General features: G+C 42.2%; 2 protein-coding genes across 2 annotated transcripts in view; both read left to right on the forward strand.

Moving 5' to 3' along the window:
• plxnb1a (plexin b1a) overlaps nt 1-5,105 on the forward strand; it is a 29,728-nt gene extending 24,623 nt beyond the window's left edge. Inside the window, exons 33-37 of the mRNA XM_071532254.1 lie at nt 126-273; nt 894-958; nt 1,625-1,700; nt 1,932-2,006; nt 2,775-5,105. Of these exons, the coding sequence (XP_071388355.1) occupies nt 126-273; nt 894-958; nt 1,625-1,700; nt 1,932-2,006; nt 2,775-2,879 (469 nt within the window). The 3' untranslated portion in view covers nt 2,880-5,105. The remainder of the gene's footprint in view (nt 1-125; nt 274-893; nt 959-1,624; nt 1,701-1,931; nt 2,007-2,774) is intronic.
• Nucleotides 5,106-7,210: 2,105 nt separating this feature from the next.
• On the forward strand, nt 7,211-16,503 carry LOC139654966 (SRSF protein kinase 3). The gene is made up of 12 exons (XM_071532246.1): nt 7,211-7,230; nt 9,500-9,603; nt 10,274-10,382; nt 11,105-11,192; nt 11,834-11,921; nt 12,275-12,381; nt 13,135-13,297; nt 13,867-13,943; nt 14,272-14,379; nt 15,492-15,561; nt 15,763-15,855; nt 16,319-16,503. Exons 1-12 carry the CDS (start codon nt 7,211-7,213, stop codon nt 16,501-16,503), a joined length of 1,212 nt encoding a protein of 403 aa, XP_071388347.1.
• Nucleotides 16,504-17,567: the final 1,064 nt, after the last annotated feature.

Here is a 17,567-nt window from a genome sequence, read left to right on the forward strand (position 1 = left end):
AGTTTCTCACAAAAAATATCTGGAAGTACAACCAGAGTGTGACACTGGTTCTGTTTTTGCAGTCAATATATAATCAGGAAATTATTGGCTTACCTGTTTATTCGTTCCCTTGTCTTCCCAACCAGTTTACCACTGCGGTTCTGGATCAATATCCTGAAGAACCCGCAGTTCATCTTTGACGTTCAGGCCTCGGACCATGTGGACGCCGTGCTGTCCGTCATTGCCCAGACCTTCATGGATTCCTGCACCATCGCTGACCACAAACTGGGACGGGTGAGCTGATCACACTAGGACACTTACACCCCATACTATATTATAGGAAGTGTACTATACTACTATTACACTACGATAAAACAAACTAAACCAAAAACTCTACTCCGGCTCTATAGTATTGAATTGCATGCATTACAGTACTACAGTACAGTAATATGATCCTGCATATAATATCGTTTCAATCCATTGTAGGAATAAAAAGCGGAATGTAGACTACTGTAGGGAAGTGGTTTGGATAAGGGGATGACAATGACAGTGTATTGTCTAGTAAAAGGATTTAATCAACATATCTAACAGTGACAATGTCAGAGACTCTGAGAATTAAGGGACTTCAAAGTAGAGATAGAAAAACTGAGTCGAAAGAAAGATATGAGATACGAAGGACTGTTTGTATCCATGAAGTTATTGCAGGACATTGATCTACATTCATTTGCAGTTCTGTATTTCAGAGTTTGTAAACCCAAATGAAAGATAAATCATCCCATAGCGGGACCCCGCCTCATTACAATATTCCTACTTTCAGCATGTGATGACCCACCAGTAATGAGCCCACAAGTTTTATTTCTACCTGGTTTATGCGCTTCTGAGGATGCAATTTTCCATCTGTCTTCCCTCCGCAGGACTCTCCTATCAACAAGTTGCTGTACGCCAGAGACATCCCGCGCTACAAACAGATGGTGGAGAGGTGAGAATATGGCAGCCGGTCGCCCCACTGACCCCGGGCATAAAACACACTCTGGCAAAGCAGAGCGGAGGGGAGGTTGGGGGGGGACGGAGAGGCTGAGGCCCGGGACAATCTGTTAGTGCCAGACAGAGGGCAGACGAAGCCTGCAAGGCCTCCATGCATGGATGGTCTGAGAGCAGACTGTGCTACACTTAACACTGTCTGCTGCACGTTAGACCCTGTAGATTACACTGGTTTTTTAATGTAAAAATACACCCGTCTTATCAGTCTAAATCACAAAGTGGGGCTGCAAGAGAGAAGAGCGTCCCATCCACACTAACTGAGATGCTGTAGATTCTCCCTATTTGCCCAGATTTACCCTAAATTCTGGTGTAAGGACAATTATCAAAGTATAAAGCATCACAGACCAGCCGGATTGGTAAACAGTTTACTGACCTCACCTTACAGGATTTCTGGGTTTTGAAGTTTGCTGCCATTTGGAGCCGCCAATGTACAAAGTTGCCTAGCTTTAAATAATATATTAAAATAATAAAACAGTTGAATAGAATGGAAAGATTTCACTGATTCCGTTTCGACATTGATGCCATACAGCTTTCTCTGAACCTCTCTCTGTCTGTCTTCTCTCTCCTCTCTGTTTCTCCCTCTCCTCTCCTCCTCTCCCTCCAGGTACTACGCAGACATCCGTCAGACCATCTCCGCCAGTGACCAGGAGATGAACTCGGCTCTGGCGGAACTCTCCCGTGTACGTTACCCACTTTCTTTTTTCCCGTTTTCGCAAAAAAAAAACTTTTGAGGCCAGAAACTTGAGGTTGAACACTTGAAATATTTGAGATTCTTGAAGTTTCCGACTCGGCGGGCGCCGAACAAGCTAAATCCGGTGTTTGAAATGAAAAATGGATGCCGACCAATGCAGTTTTTAACAGTTACCCCTCTCCCCACCACTCTCTACTTCTATCCCACTTTCCCTATATAGAATTATGCTGGAGAGGTCAACTATCTTGTGGCCCTGCATGAGCTGTACAAGTACATCAACAAATACTACGATCAGGTAAGCATCAATGAAATTCATATAAACATGCAGTATGAATGAATGGGTATATGCTGGTTGGGTTGCCATCATATGTTGTGCTGTGATGGAAATACATCTTATGCTTCACCATGCTTGGAAAATCCATCAAATCCATGAGACATGCTGTACTATTCAATCCCTCTATACTATTACTTTTAAAAAATAAAATATTTAAGAATACTGTAAATATGTATGGAAGTCCAGATTGGACTTTATTCAGTTGAAATCATTCAATCGAATTGCAAATTAATTTCCGATATATGTATACAATACACATATATGCATAGATATATATACATATATATACAATTTTAATTGGAATTGGCACATTGAGATTTCATTTTATTTCTGTCCTAAATAATGCATTTTCATTTTCATTTTGGCAGTAATAATGCATTTTCCAACATGTAAATGAACACGAAAATTGGATTATTTAACTTTAATTTTGCTGTACATTATGCACACATATGGGCAATGAAATTGCAATTAGATTTAATGATTTCAATTTAATGTCACATCTGGACTTCCACACATATGGTATCACATTTGGTAAATATTAATCTGTAATACATGTCTGATATACACATAGAGTATTGACTGCCCCTCAGTTTCCCTCAACTCTTCACTTTCACTGGATTCTATGAAAGGAAGCGTTGAGATTATCCCAGTACAACAAAAGAAAGTTCTTGAAGCTCTCGTACATTTTGCCATGCGAGTCTCCATCTAACTCCTTCTCCGTCTCAACAGATCATCACAGCCCTGGAAGAAGACCCCACGGCCCAGAAGATGCAGCTGGGCTACCGGCTCCAACAGATCGCCGCTGCCGTGGAGAACAAGGTCACTGACCTATGACCCCGAGGACGGACATATCCAACCTCTGGCCTTGAAGAAAGGACTTAACGGGGATAGATCCTGACTCTTGGAGAAAGAAGAGAACATTTTCTTGAAGGACAAAGGGGAAATAGCGATGTTTGAAGGAGAGAAAGGGACACTGCTGTACTTCGTGTGATTTTCGCAGTCATTGAGGCGGACTGACTCGGTGAAGGGAGAAACGATGTCAAGAGGATCCTTGACATTAGTCGTTGGTCCTGCTGTTCCTGTCTGCGGGGGGGACTAAGATGCTCCTCATGAAATTTCCACCGGTCCTGACTCTGGGAGAAAGAGGACACCGCTCTGAGGAAAAGGAGGAAGAAACTCGAGTAAAACATCGAGAGAAAGGAAACGTCCTTTCTCTCTCTAGCTTTGCCGCACATCGTTGGGTCTTCCCTCGTCTTATTTCGAACAGAAGTGAGATCATTTTGCTTTTCTTTCCGGCTGTATCTCGGTGGAACTGGACCGAAGATCGCACAGAACATTCCCGCGCCGAGTTTACGACCACGCTTGCTAGTCTTCGGGCCACGGGATGGATACATTTGCTGGGTGGAGAATCGGTGGAAGGAAGAGGGAAAGGGAAAAGGACTGGAACTCTTAATGTGAGACGGCTGTGGAGTTTTTTCTACCGCAGTGCGTCAAAGTCTTACCAGGAGGACGGAGACAGATGAAGACACTGTCGGACAGACTTCCATAGGGGTCGGAGGGGAGATGCTCGCACTTCCGCTCCCTTGAAATCACTCTTCCAAGTCTTACTCTTATGAGAGTTTAAAGTAGCTTTTGCTGGACAATATGTGATGTTTCTGTTTTCCCAGTAGAGTTTTTTTTTGTTTTTTTTTCCCTGTCTTTAGCTTCACATCGCCAGTCGTCATTCTAATGAATAGCTGCTGCTTCGTGTAGTTTGAACTGAAAAGCAGTGTTTTGTAAAAGTGTTCTATGTAATGATTTTATTGTTGAGGATGTAGTGCAGCCAATACTCTCAACCGGCTTTTTTCATGGTGACCTATTGTTTATGTGAATGTCCCTTTTTCAAGATGATGTCTCGCAAATGTTGATATCTATTTTGCAAACCAGTGTTGAATATAGTATGACCCAAGGCAGTTTGATAAAGCTGCCTGTAAAACATAAAAAAAACGTATCCGTCCTAAAGACAAAACCATGACCAAGTACAATTTTCCAAATACATCGAACCAGACAACACCCATCCTAACATTACTATTATCTGTTTTAACTCAATGGAAAAAGATGATCCTCATTGCTAAGACTCTTTAATGTTATTGACGCAGAGTCCTATCTCCAGGCTTAAGGACAGACTTTGCAAGGTTTTAGGAATCTGCTGCCTTCGCTGGATGTTTGTTACCATACACACAAATTTTGTGCTACCACGAACAGCCATGCCCCCTTTTTTTAAGCTTTAAAGTTGCGTTATGTTTTGATGCCTGAACAGACGCCAGATTTTATAGCAGAGCAAAGCTGCGTCCGGTCTTGTTGAACCCTCCCGCCTTTTCGGAGATACCTCAAGACTTAAAATCTCACACATCTCATTTTTAATCAGTCGTCAGAATTGTTAAAAGTATCTGTGCGCCCCTGTCGCTTTTGCTTTTTTAATCTAATGCCACGAAAGTCTTTTGTTAGGTTTTTCCAATTTAATTTATTATTTATTTATTTTCTTGCATATCTTGTTGGTTATGTATTTGCAACGATATAAAATATCACTGGTTATACCCCGAGACCCGCCAATCAAATGTTAGATCTGGTATCATGCAATGCCTATCCTGGTTGAGAAAAAGAATCAATGTTGTTTTTGGTAAATGTAACAAGCAAGAAACTCCTGGTGTTTGTTTTGATCCCCTTTGCTCCTTTTTAAGTTTGTGGGCTGAGAAGAGTTAAACTTAACTCTACGTCAAAATCCAATTCACACTGAACTGCTTTAGGACTCTGGCACTGTTACTGTTATTTCAAGTTCTTTTGCATCCGTTTTAGAAGTGAAGTCATGAGAAGGGAATGTAGTTCGCAACGTCGCAAGCAATTACCTTGTACAGTAAAAAAAAAAACGTCATCACCGTTCTTTGCCATGAACATTTGTGTCGCTTACTTGTGTATGCAAAGCTGAATTCCAGTGTTTTGTTTGCCATTTTCCTGTAGATACATGCTGTTCTTAAGTAATCCCGACCGTAGCGCTCTCTAACCAATTGATAGGATGAACCTAACAGCAACTTAATGTCACGCAATAAAGTGGTCCAAATGTCAAGTTTAGTCTCAATGTATTTTACCATGACTCTCATATCTTTTGAACATTAATAATATTGTTCTCTGTAATGAAATTGGGGGGGAAGTTACAGATCATTCTCTGTTCATTTGACCGTCCGCTCAAACCTAGATAGTAAAGAAACTGTTAATTCATTTCCACACACTTATTTGATTTGAGCACATGGTTGGTATAACACGCATGGATCGAGTTACATATTAAGCATGATCATCATCCTTCTGTCCAGAGTTCAAGTGATTGTCAGAGGATTATACAGTATTTATTGTCACCAAAATAACACAAGGACATTCCTCTCCATCTGGCATCAGAGGTGTGAGTATTGGGTGACAAGTGTGTGTGTGTGTTTGTATGTTTGTTTCGTTGGTGACCGAAGGCCGATAAAATTGATCTCGTAAAACCCTCAACAACCTTGAGAGTTATTTTCTGTGTGTGTGTGTGTGGGTGTGTGTGTGAGTGACCGCTAAAATTAGGCCACACAGGGTCGGTGTTTGTGTGTTAAATTAGCAGCGGCGTCACAGTAAACGAATGCAGGTCACGTTTCAATCTTTCTCAGGAGACCTTCAGAGACCTGGATGGACCCGCGGTGGGGGGGGGGGGGGGGGGGCGGGTCAGACAGGCCAAACTGAAGGTCAGGCAGAGGGAGAGTGTGCATGTGTGAGCATGTCCGTATGAATATGTGCACGTGTGTGAACATAGGAACCAACAACAGGATTTATTTGTGGTTTGAGGAACCATGAATCAACATCGATCAACCAATTGCCTTTTTCACTGTTTTTAATAAATCTCAAGTAATATCATGAATAATTAATATGAATTTTCAGAGGCAAAATTGATGAAAAGCGCATGTCACAATAAAAAAATAGAGAAAATAAAGCATCATTGTGATGTATAACTATAACTTTAATGTCTGATATTCATCCCCTACTGACCCAGTATTCTAGTTTCTTGCCTATGCAGGTGCTGTTTTGATGTCACTTAACACAAGCATGCGCATGCACACACACACACACACACACACACACACACACACACACACACACACACACACACACACACATGCTTACTGCTCCTGTGGGAAGTGTCTCATTACAGCCCACTGGAATGGGAAAATAGTAACAACCAGCAGAAGCTTCACAGCTTAAGGCTGGACCAAGATTAGAAAGTAAATGATAGAGACACATGTGCCCACTGCAACACACAAGAGTGAAATCTGGATAGGGGCAATAATAAATGTTTTATTCCAAAATGCTATGCTAAAAAAAAAGATGTACTCCAATGTCAATGTGTAACAATGCATACTGCCTAATATTTAGGCAGTATGCATTAAGAAACTGAGATTAATGTGTTGATAGTTTTGTGTATACCTATTATGTGTCACTTAGATTTTATTCAAATAAAATCTAATATAGGCTATAGGTGGAAAAATAATGGAAAGACATTTTGAAAGATAAAATTCAAAAACCAGGTGTCACTTGACCACGACTTGACCTTTCTAATGTTATTGTGTATTTTCATACATAGAATAATACGGCCACAATATTCAATATTCATATTATGGCCGACAGTTAGAATAGTTAAGTGGCCCAGATAAGAATGATGAAGATATGAACAGTCACATGACGCTGAGAGGCCCTTGATATCTGAAAGGCTGAGAGGCCAAGTGCACACACACACACACACACACACACACACACACACACACACACACACACACACACCTCTCATTTCTCATCTTTTGTCCTCCCATCCAACCCCAATCACTGTTTCTCCGTTTCTCTCTCTCTCTCTCTCTCTCATGTCCTATGATCACTGCTCTCTCTTTTTTTCTCCCCATCTTGCTCTTATTCTTATCACCCCCCCCCCCCCCCCCCCCCCAGCCCCTCGGCCATATCTGCCGTGTCATCGGGTGCCATGTCAGCGCGGGAGTGTTGGCAACAGAGAGCAGAAAGTCACACTGCGGAACGTGGAAAGTTTTCCGAACATGTACAGCACACACACACACACACACACACAAGGGGGGAGGTATTTGGGGTTCAGAGGACACATGGTAATGAAGGTGAAGAGGTGTGCTATATCTCTGTTGGCTTGCAGTGACTTTGTGCTGCACCATATGGAGGTCTGATGACATGTGTCTAATTTGATGGACGGCCCAGAGCTGATTTGTTAACATCTAGTCGTAGAAAGATGAACATTTCTGTTTACCCTTCACTTATCTAGGTGGGGGTTTTGTGACTATGTATGCTCTTTTCCAGCATCACTACACTTCACATTAATAGAGTTATACACACACATTCAGACCTGGGATCTGCCCAGTAGGACCACAGTCTGCCCAGTATCAGCCACAGATCTACTAGGAACAGCTGAGCTTCAAAAGCCTCCAAGCCTCTAGTGCAACTTAATGATTTACGAGGGAGATGAACACACTGGAAACAAAACAAACACTCATTGTTTGACATGCATTCTCATGGCTTTATTGTGATACTTTATATCGTATCATGTGTTTGAGAAAGGGACCCCCCCCCCCCCTCCTCCTCTCGAGCCTTTTTTTTAGTGTTCTAAGACCCCTGATCCCTTGGCCCGGGGTCAGGCTCCCAGTGAGAGAGGGAGAACGAGGGGGGTAAAAAAAAAAATCCAGCAGCTGTCACCTCCTTAGCCCTCTATCTTTTCCTCTCACCCTGGACTCTACCTCCGTCACGGCTTTCCCACAGGAGGAGGGGAGACGGAGGAGTGGAGGAAGAGAGAGAGAGGAAGAGAGGCTGCAGGCTCGTAACAGATCGCCGTTGCCTTCTCCTCCAGCTGCCAGCTCTTTTATTGCTCTGCTGGTTGTTGCACCTGAAGAACTTTTATCCCGTCAGCTTTTTTTCGGCGGCTGCAGAAAGCGCCATGCAGAGGAGCCCCGGCTCGTCTCATACAGCTGCTCAGCATCATGCGTGAGTCGATGTTTTATGTATTTGTCAGGGCAAGATGAGCACAAAAAAATCTTTTCATTATAACCATTATTTTTTTTGTTCGAATGCTAGAATTTGGATGTTTTTCTGAGAAATTGTTTTAAGTGAGATGATATTGTTATCTGATGGATGGAACCTTCTTCTCATTCAACTTCAAGCATCAGGCTAATTGCACTGCAGGGAGAGTTGCACTGTATTGTTATATGATATTGTGTATTAAACATGAATTGCACACTGCACCAGGCCTATGCTATACTAATACACCAAAGTTTCCAAGGCATACTCATGCTACAGCTCATGCACACAAGACGTAGCATACAGTTTCCTAAACATTACAAAATGTTTAGGATTGGATGATTTTCACTGTTCCAAATTTGATGAAAAGTTTTGCATGAAACATTATGTCCTGCATCCTCTTTACCAAGCCAAAGCAGAACTTTTTTTTTTAAATGCAATCTTGCATTCTCCATTGAGCTGCACAAAATTTACAACTTGGCTCATAATGGTTTTTTCCCATGGCCACAGCCATGCAGGGATGCCTCCATGTATAGCCGCAGACCGGTGCACAAAAAAAGCATGCCAGCTTTATTTTAGACTACATGGAGGTGACTTACAGTTTCAGACAGGATATCACAGTGAGTGTCAAGTTCCAGTCTATCACCAGTGTTGTCCAGACCGAACCCCAAGAGAACAATTTGCACAGGTTATGCAGTTCATAAGGGATTTAAAATAAAAGAGAGTTAAGAGCTCAAAGCACAAATTTTGCAGAGCACAAAAATTGCAGAAAAAAATCACTAAAGCATCTACAAGAATGCATCTCTAAGAATGTATGCACAGTAATTATAAGAAGAAGGATGCCATGTCCCTCACCACACAGAACTAGGTCCTGTGTTCGGTATTTTCAGAGAAGCCATGGCATGATGAAGTCTCAATGTGTCCAAAGCAGCTGGGATGCACAGCTATCACATTGCGTGAACATATTGTAAACTGGTTTACATGAGTCATAAATGGTGCAACCACTTCCGATCTCAGCCGCATGTCCATTCTTAGCCAGGCTGTGGGGACAAGTTTCCATCAGAGTGTGGGAACGGCTAAAAGTAGTCCGACTCCCCTGTCTGCCCCCAGCAACACCACACACACACACACACACACACACACACACACACACACACAAACACACACACACACACAGGGGATGGACAGGCAGTAATGCAGGTGGCTACATGCCGTTGTCATCTGCAAAGAATCGAGTTTGAATAGCGCTCAAAATAGGTTTAATTAAATGGGTTTGATTTGCTTCATTTGCATATTCATTGGTGCTACATTTTTATGTGTGATGCAATTAACTGACTGTGTGTCCGCTCCTGTCTCTGTGTGCGTTACAGGAGTAAAGGTGGGTCATCTTGTAGTTTAGAGGACCTGGGAAGCCATGAGCAGCTGGATCCCAAGGACAGCCAGGACTCTGAGGACCCCAGAGAATACTGCTGTGGTACTATATGAGTCTATCAACTCAGCCCGTCCTCTGCAGACACATTGATTCACTGCTGCCACTGTTGGTCCAGCTTTATAGTCGGCCTCTCCGCCTCCTCGACTCAGCCAGTCCTCTCTGTGTACACACTTAAGGCCAGCTCACACTAGATGATTTTTTACGCTGACTGTAAGCACGACAAACACTTTTCACAACCCTCCTGCCACACTCAACCTCTCTCTCTAACCATTCTGACCTTGTTCCCTCTGCCTGCTTTACCATCCCACTTCACAGGTCTCTCTGTGCATCTCTTAAAAGCAGATAAGCTGCTGGGTGTGTTGTACAGATACCTGACACAGTAATAAATCATACACCAGTTAATATCATATTCAATTCATAATGGAAGTAGCGATTCAATTCCAAGATTTCCGATGCTGTCCGAGACTCTATGTCACGATGGCTGAAAGGGAAATATGAATTATAAGGGGTTTATGGCATCCTCATATTTCAGTGTCCCAGTGGCAGATTTGAATGTTTTACTCACTATAGACATTTTACAGCTCAAAGCAAGCTATAACAGCCACCCTGCCACCTCATTGAAGATGCTTAAAATTGATATTTATATTTTATAATATTTATAGCCAAATACTAATTTCTTTTGATAGTAATAGAAGTGTCTTTATCTCCCCAGGTGGGTACCACCCCGTCCAGATAGGAGACACTTTCAACAGGAGGTACCAGGTGGTGTCGAAGCTCGGCTGGGGCTATTTCTCCACCGTCTGGCTCTGCCTAGACCTCCGGTAGGTTTGATAATCTGCTAATTGTGTAATGAGGATCAGCCCAGTCTATTCTGTTACAGCACAGTTCTGATTTGTTAATAGAGCTAGTATATGAAATAAGCAAGCATTAAAAGAAGCAAGCATTTTAAATGAGCATGCATATGAAATAATGATTGGAGTAGCTTCATTTTATAACTGACAATTGTTCATTTTTAAGATTACATATGGGCTTTCGAATGGGTTTTTCATGGGTGTCATGAAACTCACAGCAGGTAAAGGGTCAGGTAAACTTTTATTTAAACTAAAAGCGAAAAAAAAAATTAAAAAATCAGCAAATATGCCTGTCACTCAACTGGCCGGCTGCCACTTATGAAGAATACATTTACATTTGCAATACATTTCTGAAATTCATCCTACAAACTGCGTTTTATCGCGCGTGCCGCAAATATTATCCGTTTGCAGCAGGAATCTGTGAAAAAAAAGTTCACCTTTCAGAAATGAGAAAGACTGGCTGGCTTTCCCTTTGACACCGACTGTATAAATAAATAAATACATAAATAGTGGATGAATAAATGTATGAATTAAAACTAAGTGAATAAAAAGATAAATGCAAGCCATCAATATGCAGTAGTCATGAAGTTTGTATAGAGGTTTGACTGGACTTTCCCGTGCTGTGAGCGGAGCTGACCTGGTGTGTGTGTGTGTGTGTGTGTGTGTATGTGTGTGTGTGTGTGTGTGAGCAGGCTGGGTCGGCGGGTCGCAGTGAAGGTGCTGAAGAGCGGACCTGGCTTCACCCAGGCGGGACAGGACGAACTGGCTCTCCTACGATGCGTTAGTGTCCCGCTGCTCGTCTTCCTCCTCTCTGACCCGTCTCACTCTTTCTGCCAAATGTCGTCTCTGCTCATCTCATCGCTTCATTTTCTATCTCAGTTGTTTAGAACTTAAAGGGGCATTATGACTTCTATTGACCTCTACTGGTGACTAGTAGGAATTGCAACAACACCCCGTCCCCTTCAGTTATGGTGGCCTGTAATTGATTGAAACAATATAGTCACATTTTCCCAATTTAGAGGAGTAAGCTAACTATAATTAACAGAAACATCTAATGAAGAGGTAACATCACCGTGCTAAATACTGGAATAATAGCTTTGGCTTTTGCTATTTTGGCTTGAGAACAAAATGTCTGTGGGTGGGGAGTTGTCATTGGTATTGATCAGCAATCCTATCAACTAACCAAAAGATACAGTATATTATGGTCTGTTTGTAGTAAAAACCTTACTTACTGCCCCTTTAACCTCAATTGTTTTCCTATCTCTATCCTCCTCAACACCATTCTCGTGTTCCTTTCTCAACCATTCTTCCCTCCTCTACCTTTCACTCCTCCTATTTTCTTCAATATGTCTAGCCACCCTCTGTATTTTCCTCCCAGTTCATTTTTCCTCTCTCCTCCCCCCCTTGCCCTGCTCCATCAGGCCAGCGGCCCGACGGCCCGCCATCCCTCCAGCCGAAGGATCGTTCAGCTGCTGGATGAGTTCAAGCTGGCCGGGGTCAACGGGGTCCGTATCCTTTTTTAAGACGCCAAATTCTTGGGCACATAAACCTGACACCGAGTGTGTGTGTGTGTGTGTCCAAAAAGACCCACTGAAACATGCATCAATCAAATGCAGTAGCATCAGAGACAGTAAATGTCAGTGTATCTACTGTAACTCTGGCCAGTAGATGTATTCCTGGTAATGATTTTTCTTAAGTCTTAACATTTGAAAAGAATACAAAAATATTCATCTACCTTTTGCAAACTCTAATGTAACATTATTTTCAGATCCCATTACTGAGGACAGATTAGCCCAGACTAATTAATGCTAGCCAGTGGCTTGTGGGCTTGTAGAACTGACCTTAACCCCCCCACTGGTCAGATGTGTGCCTGGTGCTGGAGCTGCTGGGGCCGGACCTCAGGAGCTGGCAGCTGTGTTTTGGGAATCCAGGGCTGTCGCGGCCTTGGGTCAAGCAAATACTCACTCAGGTAGAGCACAGGGGTTTATTGGAGAACACAGTAAATGTATTACAATGAACGTGCCCAGTTGCTGAAAACTAGGTTCATACAAAAAGAATGGCTTGTTTAATATTTTAGCCAGTTTAGCCGCTTACATTGTCTCTGCTGAAGGAAAAGTTGCATCACCCTGGGATCAAGTCAAGCTATTGCAGCCGCATTGTAAGATGTCACAAATGAATGGACTGTGATGGGGATGATCTCAGATTTTCTCAGCCCCTGAAACAGTTGACTTTTAAGAGTGACAAGGTTTTTGCAAGACTGCAGCATTATACAGAGAGAACACACTCTTCTGATGCATATGGGTGGCTGGATCATTTTTGGGCCCATACCCTTTTACCCCATAATTTAGACTTTGGAACGACTTGCATAAGGCTCAGGCTGGTTTTAAATCACTTCATAAAACCCATTTTCATAGATTTGCTTTTATGTAATGACCTTTTATTATTGTTTTTGACCTCCTTTTTTATGACTCTTTATATTGCTTACCTTGTTTTTATTGCTTTTGCTGTGATGTTTTTTATCCTTTGTAAAGCACTTTGTAACTCTATTTTGAAAAGTGCTGTATATATATATATATATATATATATATACATATATTATTATTTACCAAGCCCTGTCCGGCATTTTAACCCTGTTGTCATCGTTTTGAGCCACCAGTCTCCACTGATGGACTCATATATGTCAAGCAGCAGTTCAGTATTGATTGTTTGCTTCCTTCTGCAGGTGCTCGAGGGCCTGGACTACCTTCACTCCCAGTGTAAGATCATCCACACAGACATCAAGCCCGAGAACATCCTGCTGCGTCTGGAGGAGCAGTCCCACAAGCTACCAGCAGGGGGCAGCAGCTCCCCCTCTATACTGACTGGGAAGGAGGCCAAGTCCAGAGGCACAGTTGGTTTTTATTGCTACAGATGCTGCAGATTATTTAAGAGTGAAGTCTCAGAGCTGGACAGCCTCGATGGCTGAGCTGTATGAGTAGCCACACTGGCTCATCAAGTGTGTGTACAAGGCAGATGTGCTTAGAGCCAGTGAGGCTTTCTGTTATACAAAGCCTCTGCTCTATGCTACAGAATGAAGATCATTATATACTAATACTACTACTGCTAATAATAATTTCATGCATACTTGTGTGGAATCCAATCAAAATACAACATTAGAATCAGTTCAGGTTAGGGCTTCCCATAGACAACCAGTGTAATATTGAGCAATTATATGTAATCAAACAAATTACATCATATCCATCATACAGTATCAGAGATGGACAACAATGATTGTCCAATATCAGAATTTTTAATAAAAAGGCAATATTGGCAAACTGATATATTGGTGGAACCCTAATAGACATAGTCCAAACTTCTATTTTTCAATGCCACAATTTAAATTTTGGTATAGATAGATAGTTAGTGTCTTTAGGATTATATCTTCTCATGCATACTTTATTGTTGTGTCTTTCAGAGGAGGAGCAGGTGAACCCATTCAGTCTGAAGGAAATCACAGTGAAGATCGCTGACCTGGGCAGCTCCTGCTGGGTGGTCAGTAGTCTCTCTGTACATGCTGCCATTATAGAGCTCTTACTCACTTATTACATACATTACAGCTGAAATCCTGCACTGCTATACTGCAACAAAGTCCATCTTTGTAAGTCATTTAGTCTCATATTTTCTTAAATCAAGTGAAAGTTTCTGCCATTGCGTGAGATAATTCCACTTGTTTCAGGATTTTCTAGAAGCAAGTGTCAATATTTGAAAAGAAGGCAGTCCAAAAAGTAGAAATCCAAATGTTGTTGCACACAAGGCCCAGAAAAATTAAGCTACTTTCTCTCTCTCTTCTCTGTCTGTCTCTCTCCTTTTCCTTCACCAGTACAAACATTTCTGTGAGGAGATCCAGACCCGTCAGTATCGGTCACTTGAGGTTTTGCTGGGATCTGACTACGGCCCGCCTGCTGACATCTGGAGCGTCGCCTGCATGGTGAGGGCCAAGGCACAGAAGCCACACAGCATGAGAACTGGAACAGCCATACAAATTACAGCATTGTTCAGAGTCCTCACCATTCTCTTTCAACTTTGTCCTCAAAATACCCTCACAACCTTTTCCTCTCACCCCCCACCACACACTGACACATGCTGCCGTTACACACATCACGCCAAACCATACTGTACCTTACCATCAGAGACAGAACCTTGAGCAGCCAACCAACCCATGGCTCACTATATTGGCTCAAACCTCATAAAAACCACTGGCGCCATCATGGAGGTCCTGAAAAAGACTGCTGCTGTGGCTGTAGATCCATTCAGTAACGTTCTCAGTAAACGTTAGTATGATAATGTAGGTTTGTTTCCAAATGCAGGTTACTGTGACACAGTAAACTGTCTTGTCTTTAGCTCTAGTCTCTACTCCAAAACACTCTGAGTTGTAGCTTGAGAAGAGTCAGCTCAGTTAACCTAGCTAACTAGCCAGCAGGCTCATTTAGCAAAGCAATATTAACATGCAGCTACAAACATTTTGACATTGAATAGATGTTGATGAGACGGCCTACACCTATAGTACCAAAATGAAAGTTGAGACGATATTGCTGCTACCTGCATTGTTTTGTGAAATCAGGACCTAACTATCCTTCTGATATGTTTAAAGCAGGTTCTAAAGTTGTTTTAATATGGGTTTTTTTTTTTACCATGCCATAATGTGATAATTGTGTGCCACTTCTAAGGCTAACTCAGATATATTTACTTCAAGACAGTGATAGTTAGCTGACCAGATTAGCTAGCTCATAAACTGACATTATCTAAACACAAAGAGTTCAGGACCGCCAATATGGCCGCCAGAGGGTGTGTTATATCACCTGAAAGCCCTCTGTAGACTTAATGTGACATTTCTGTGCATTTCTGTGCAAATATGTGTGTGTGTGTGTATAAAAAGAAAAAAAATCCTGAACCTTTCATGATATGTGTTGAGGCATTTTGACAAAACGGTAGAGACCGGTGAAAGGGAAGAGTCATTGCTCTGCGGGGTTGAGATTTGGTTTCCCTAGGTACTGGACCACACAATCTCCCCCTTCAATTTCCTCTCGTATTCATTCCCAGGCCTTTGAGTTGGTCACTGGAGATTCCCTGTTCGAACCCAAAGCCGGCAAGACCTTTTCCCTGGAGGAAGGTACTGTTCAGCACAGTGAGCCGACAGAGGCGTGACAAATATTGACACAGGATTCAATGAGATTACATTGTAGCTGCATTGAGCCTCCTTTGTAGTTGCTGATGCACTGGTATGGTAATGTGTATATTTGTGTTTGTGTTCACGTGCCTACGTGTGTCTGTGTGTGTGCGTGTGTGTATTGTTTATATTCATCCACCTCAGATCATATAGCTCACATCATGGAGCTCTTTGGAAAAATCCCAGCAGCTGTTGCCTTGTCGGGCAAATACGCTGCAGAGTACTTCAACCGCAGAGGTGGGTACGCACTTTGACCCTTTCATCAATCTTTTAAGTCAGCTTTTACTTTGTTGTTTTAGTGGCACTAATCCGCTTTCTTCCAAAATGATACCTAAAATGATTCATAGCACATGGTGAATTTATGGAACTTCAATAAAGGATAAGATGTAACTTAAGTCCTTGATTGACAAAACGAGAACACTTTTACACATTGGAGATATTGACTTCAGGAATTGATTGTTTCCCAAATGCATGCATTGTGTTCTGGAATGGAACTCTTCAAATAGATTATGTTAATGAATATGATTGGTGGACAGTGTAAATTAGGAATACAGGAAAGAAATTTGCATGAAACTAAAAATAACTGCAAATAGCATCCTTACCTGGCAGTACTACAGACCCCAATTGATGATACAGACAAGCGTAAGAAAATAGGTAACTTTCATACTTATGAGCATCCTTGTGGTCTGTTTTCATCCAGGTGACCTGCGTCGCATCGGTCCGCTCAGGCCCTGGAGCCTCTATGACATTCTGGTGGAGAAATACCACTTCTTGTTGGAGGAGGCCTCTGTGTTCTCAGACTTCCTGCGCCGCATGTTGCACTACCATCCAGAGAGGAGGGCCACCGCCGCTCAGTGCCTCCGCCACCCTTGGTTGGCTTCCTGATAACCTGATGCCAAAAGCCTTACAGCCCCTCGTACCCATCTCTAGTCCTCACTGGCTGTGGTTTTTAGCAGCTTGTCCAGGCCTTATCATTAGATCCTGTCTTTAAGTCTTTGTCCAACACAGGCAGGCCTCCTTCTGAACCTACTGTCCCACTCAGTCAGAGTCCCAGCCTTAGCTAAAAGCCTACAGTAAGTAGGAGATGTTGAAGCTACACTAGGCAACTTCGCACTTTGGCAGGTCCAAATGGCGGTGAGAGGTAACTGTCTGAAAAATTTAATTTGAGTATATGGGGAGAATCTTGCCTAGTGCAGCTTTAAGGAAATCTGCCCCTACACCATGGCTCTATGGTTCTTTGACCCTTGCCCCAGGATGCTTTCACCCAACCAGTAACCCTTCCTTAGGAAAGGATAATAGTATCAGAGTGTTTGGTACACTGACCGGCTTGACTCTGCTAGCTAAAATTCTAGCATTTTCATTCTTGAATTGCAATATCATGAAAAGGAAAAAAATATCCTTCCCTTGACCAGAAATTAAGCTATGAAGAAGATCCAAGGTCCCTATCCCAGGCAACAGGTCTGATGTGTGCTACGGAGGACTAGAGCTGTCAAAAAAGTTTGTGTTCAATTCTTATTTGGAATTCAGTGTTGTTACAAAATACTGGTGCTAAGTTTGTGATAGAGGATAGTTTTAGTATTGTTTGTCACACATTGCCTTAAGACCCGATGTAGTTTTTATGAAACGTTTGTACCAAAGTTGATACTGTATGAATGTTGGTAATGAAATTATGCAACAATGTAGAAATGTAATATAATTAAGCTGCTCTAATGATGCTATTCTTTTTGTTTTGTTTTTTAATGTGATAAACAATGTTTAGGAATAAAATTAGATGAAGTACAAAGGTAAACTGTTGTGATTACTGAGGACACTCTCTCTAGTAACACTCTTTGAGACAAAGTTCCAAAGTCTATTCCATAAAGGTACTCTCCCAAAGTTTTCTTTCTCTTAGGGTCTCTTTCTCTTCGCAGTAGCTCGGTGGTAGTTCAACTAAATTCAAAACAAATCTG

Source organism: Centroberyx affinis, unplaced genomic scaffold (genome assembly GCF_046629955.1).
Source record: "Centroberyx affinis isolate AG114_WGS23_722 - 3 ecotype Tasmania unplaced genomic scaffold, CSIRO-AGI_Caff_v1 ptg002180l_1, whole genome shotgun sequence".
NCBI lineage: Eukaryota > Metazoa > Chordata > Actinopteri > Beryciformes > Berycidae > Centroberyx > Centroberyx affinis.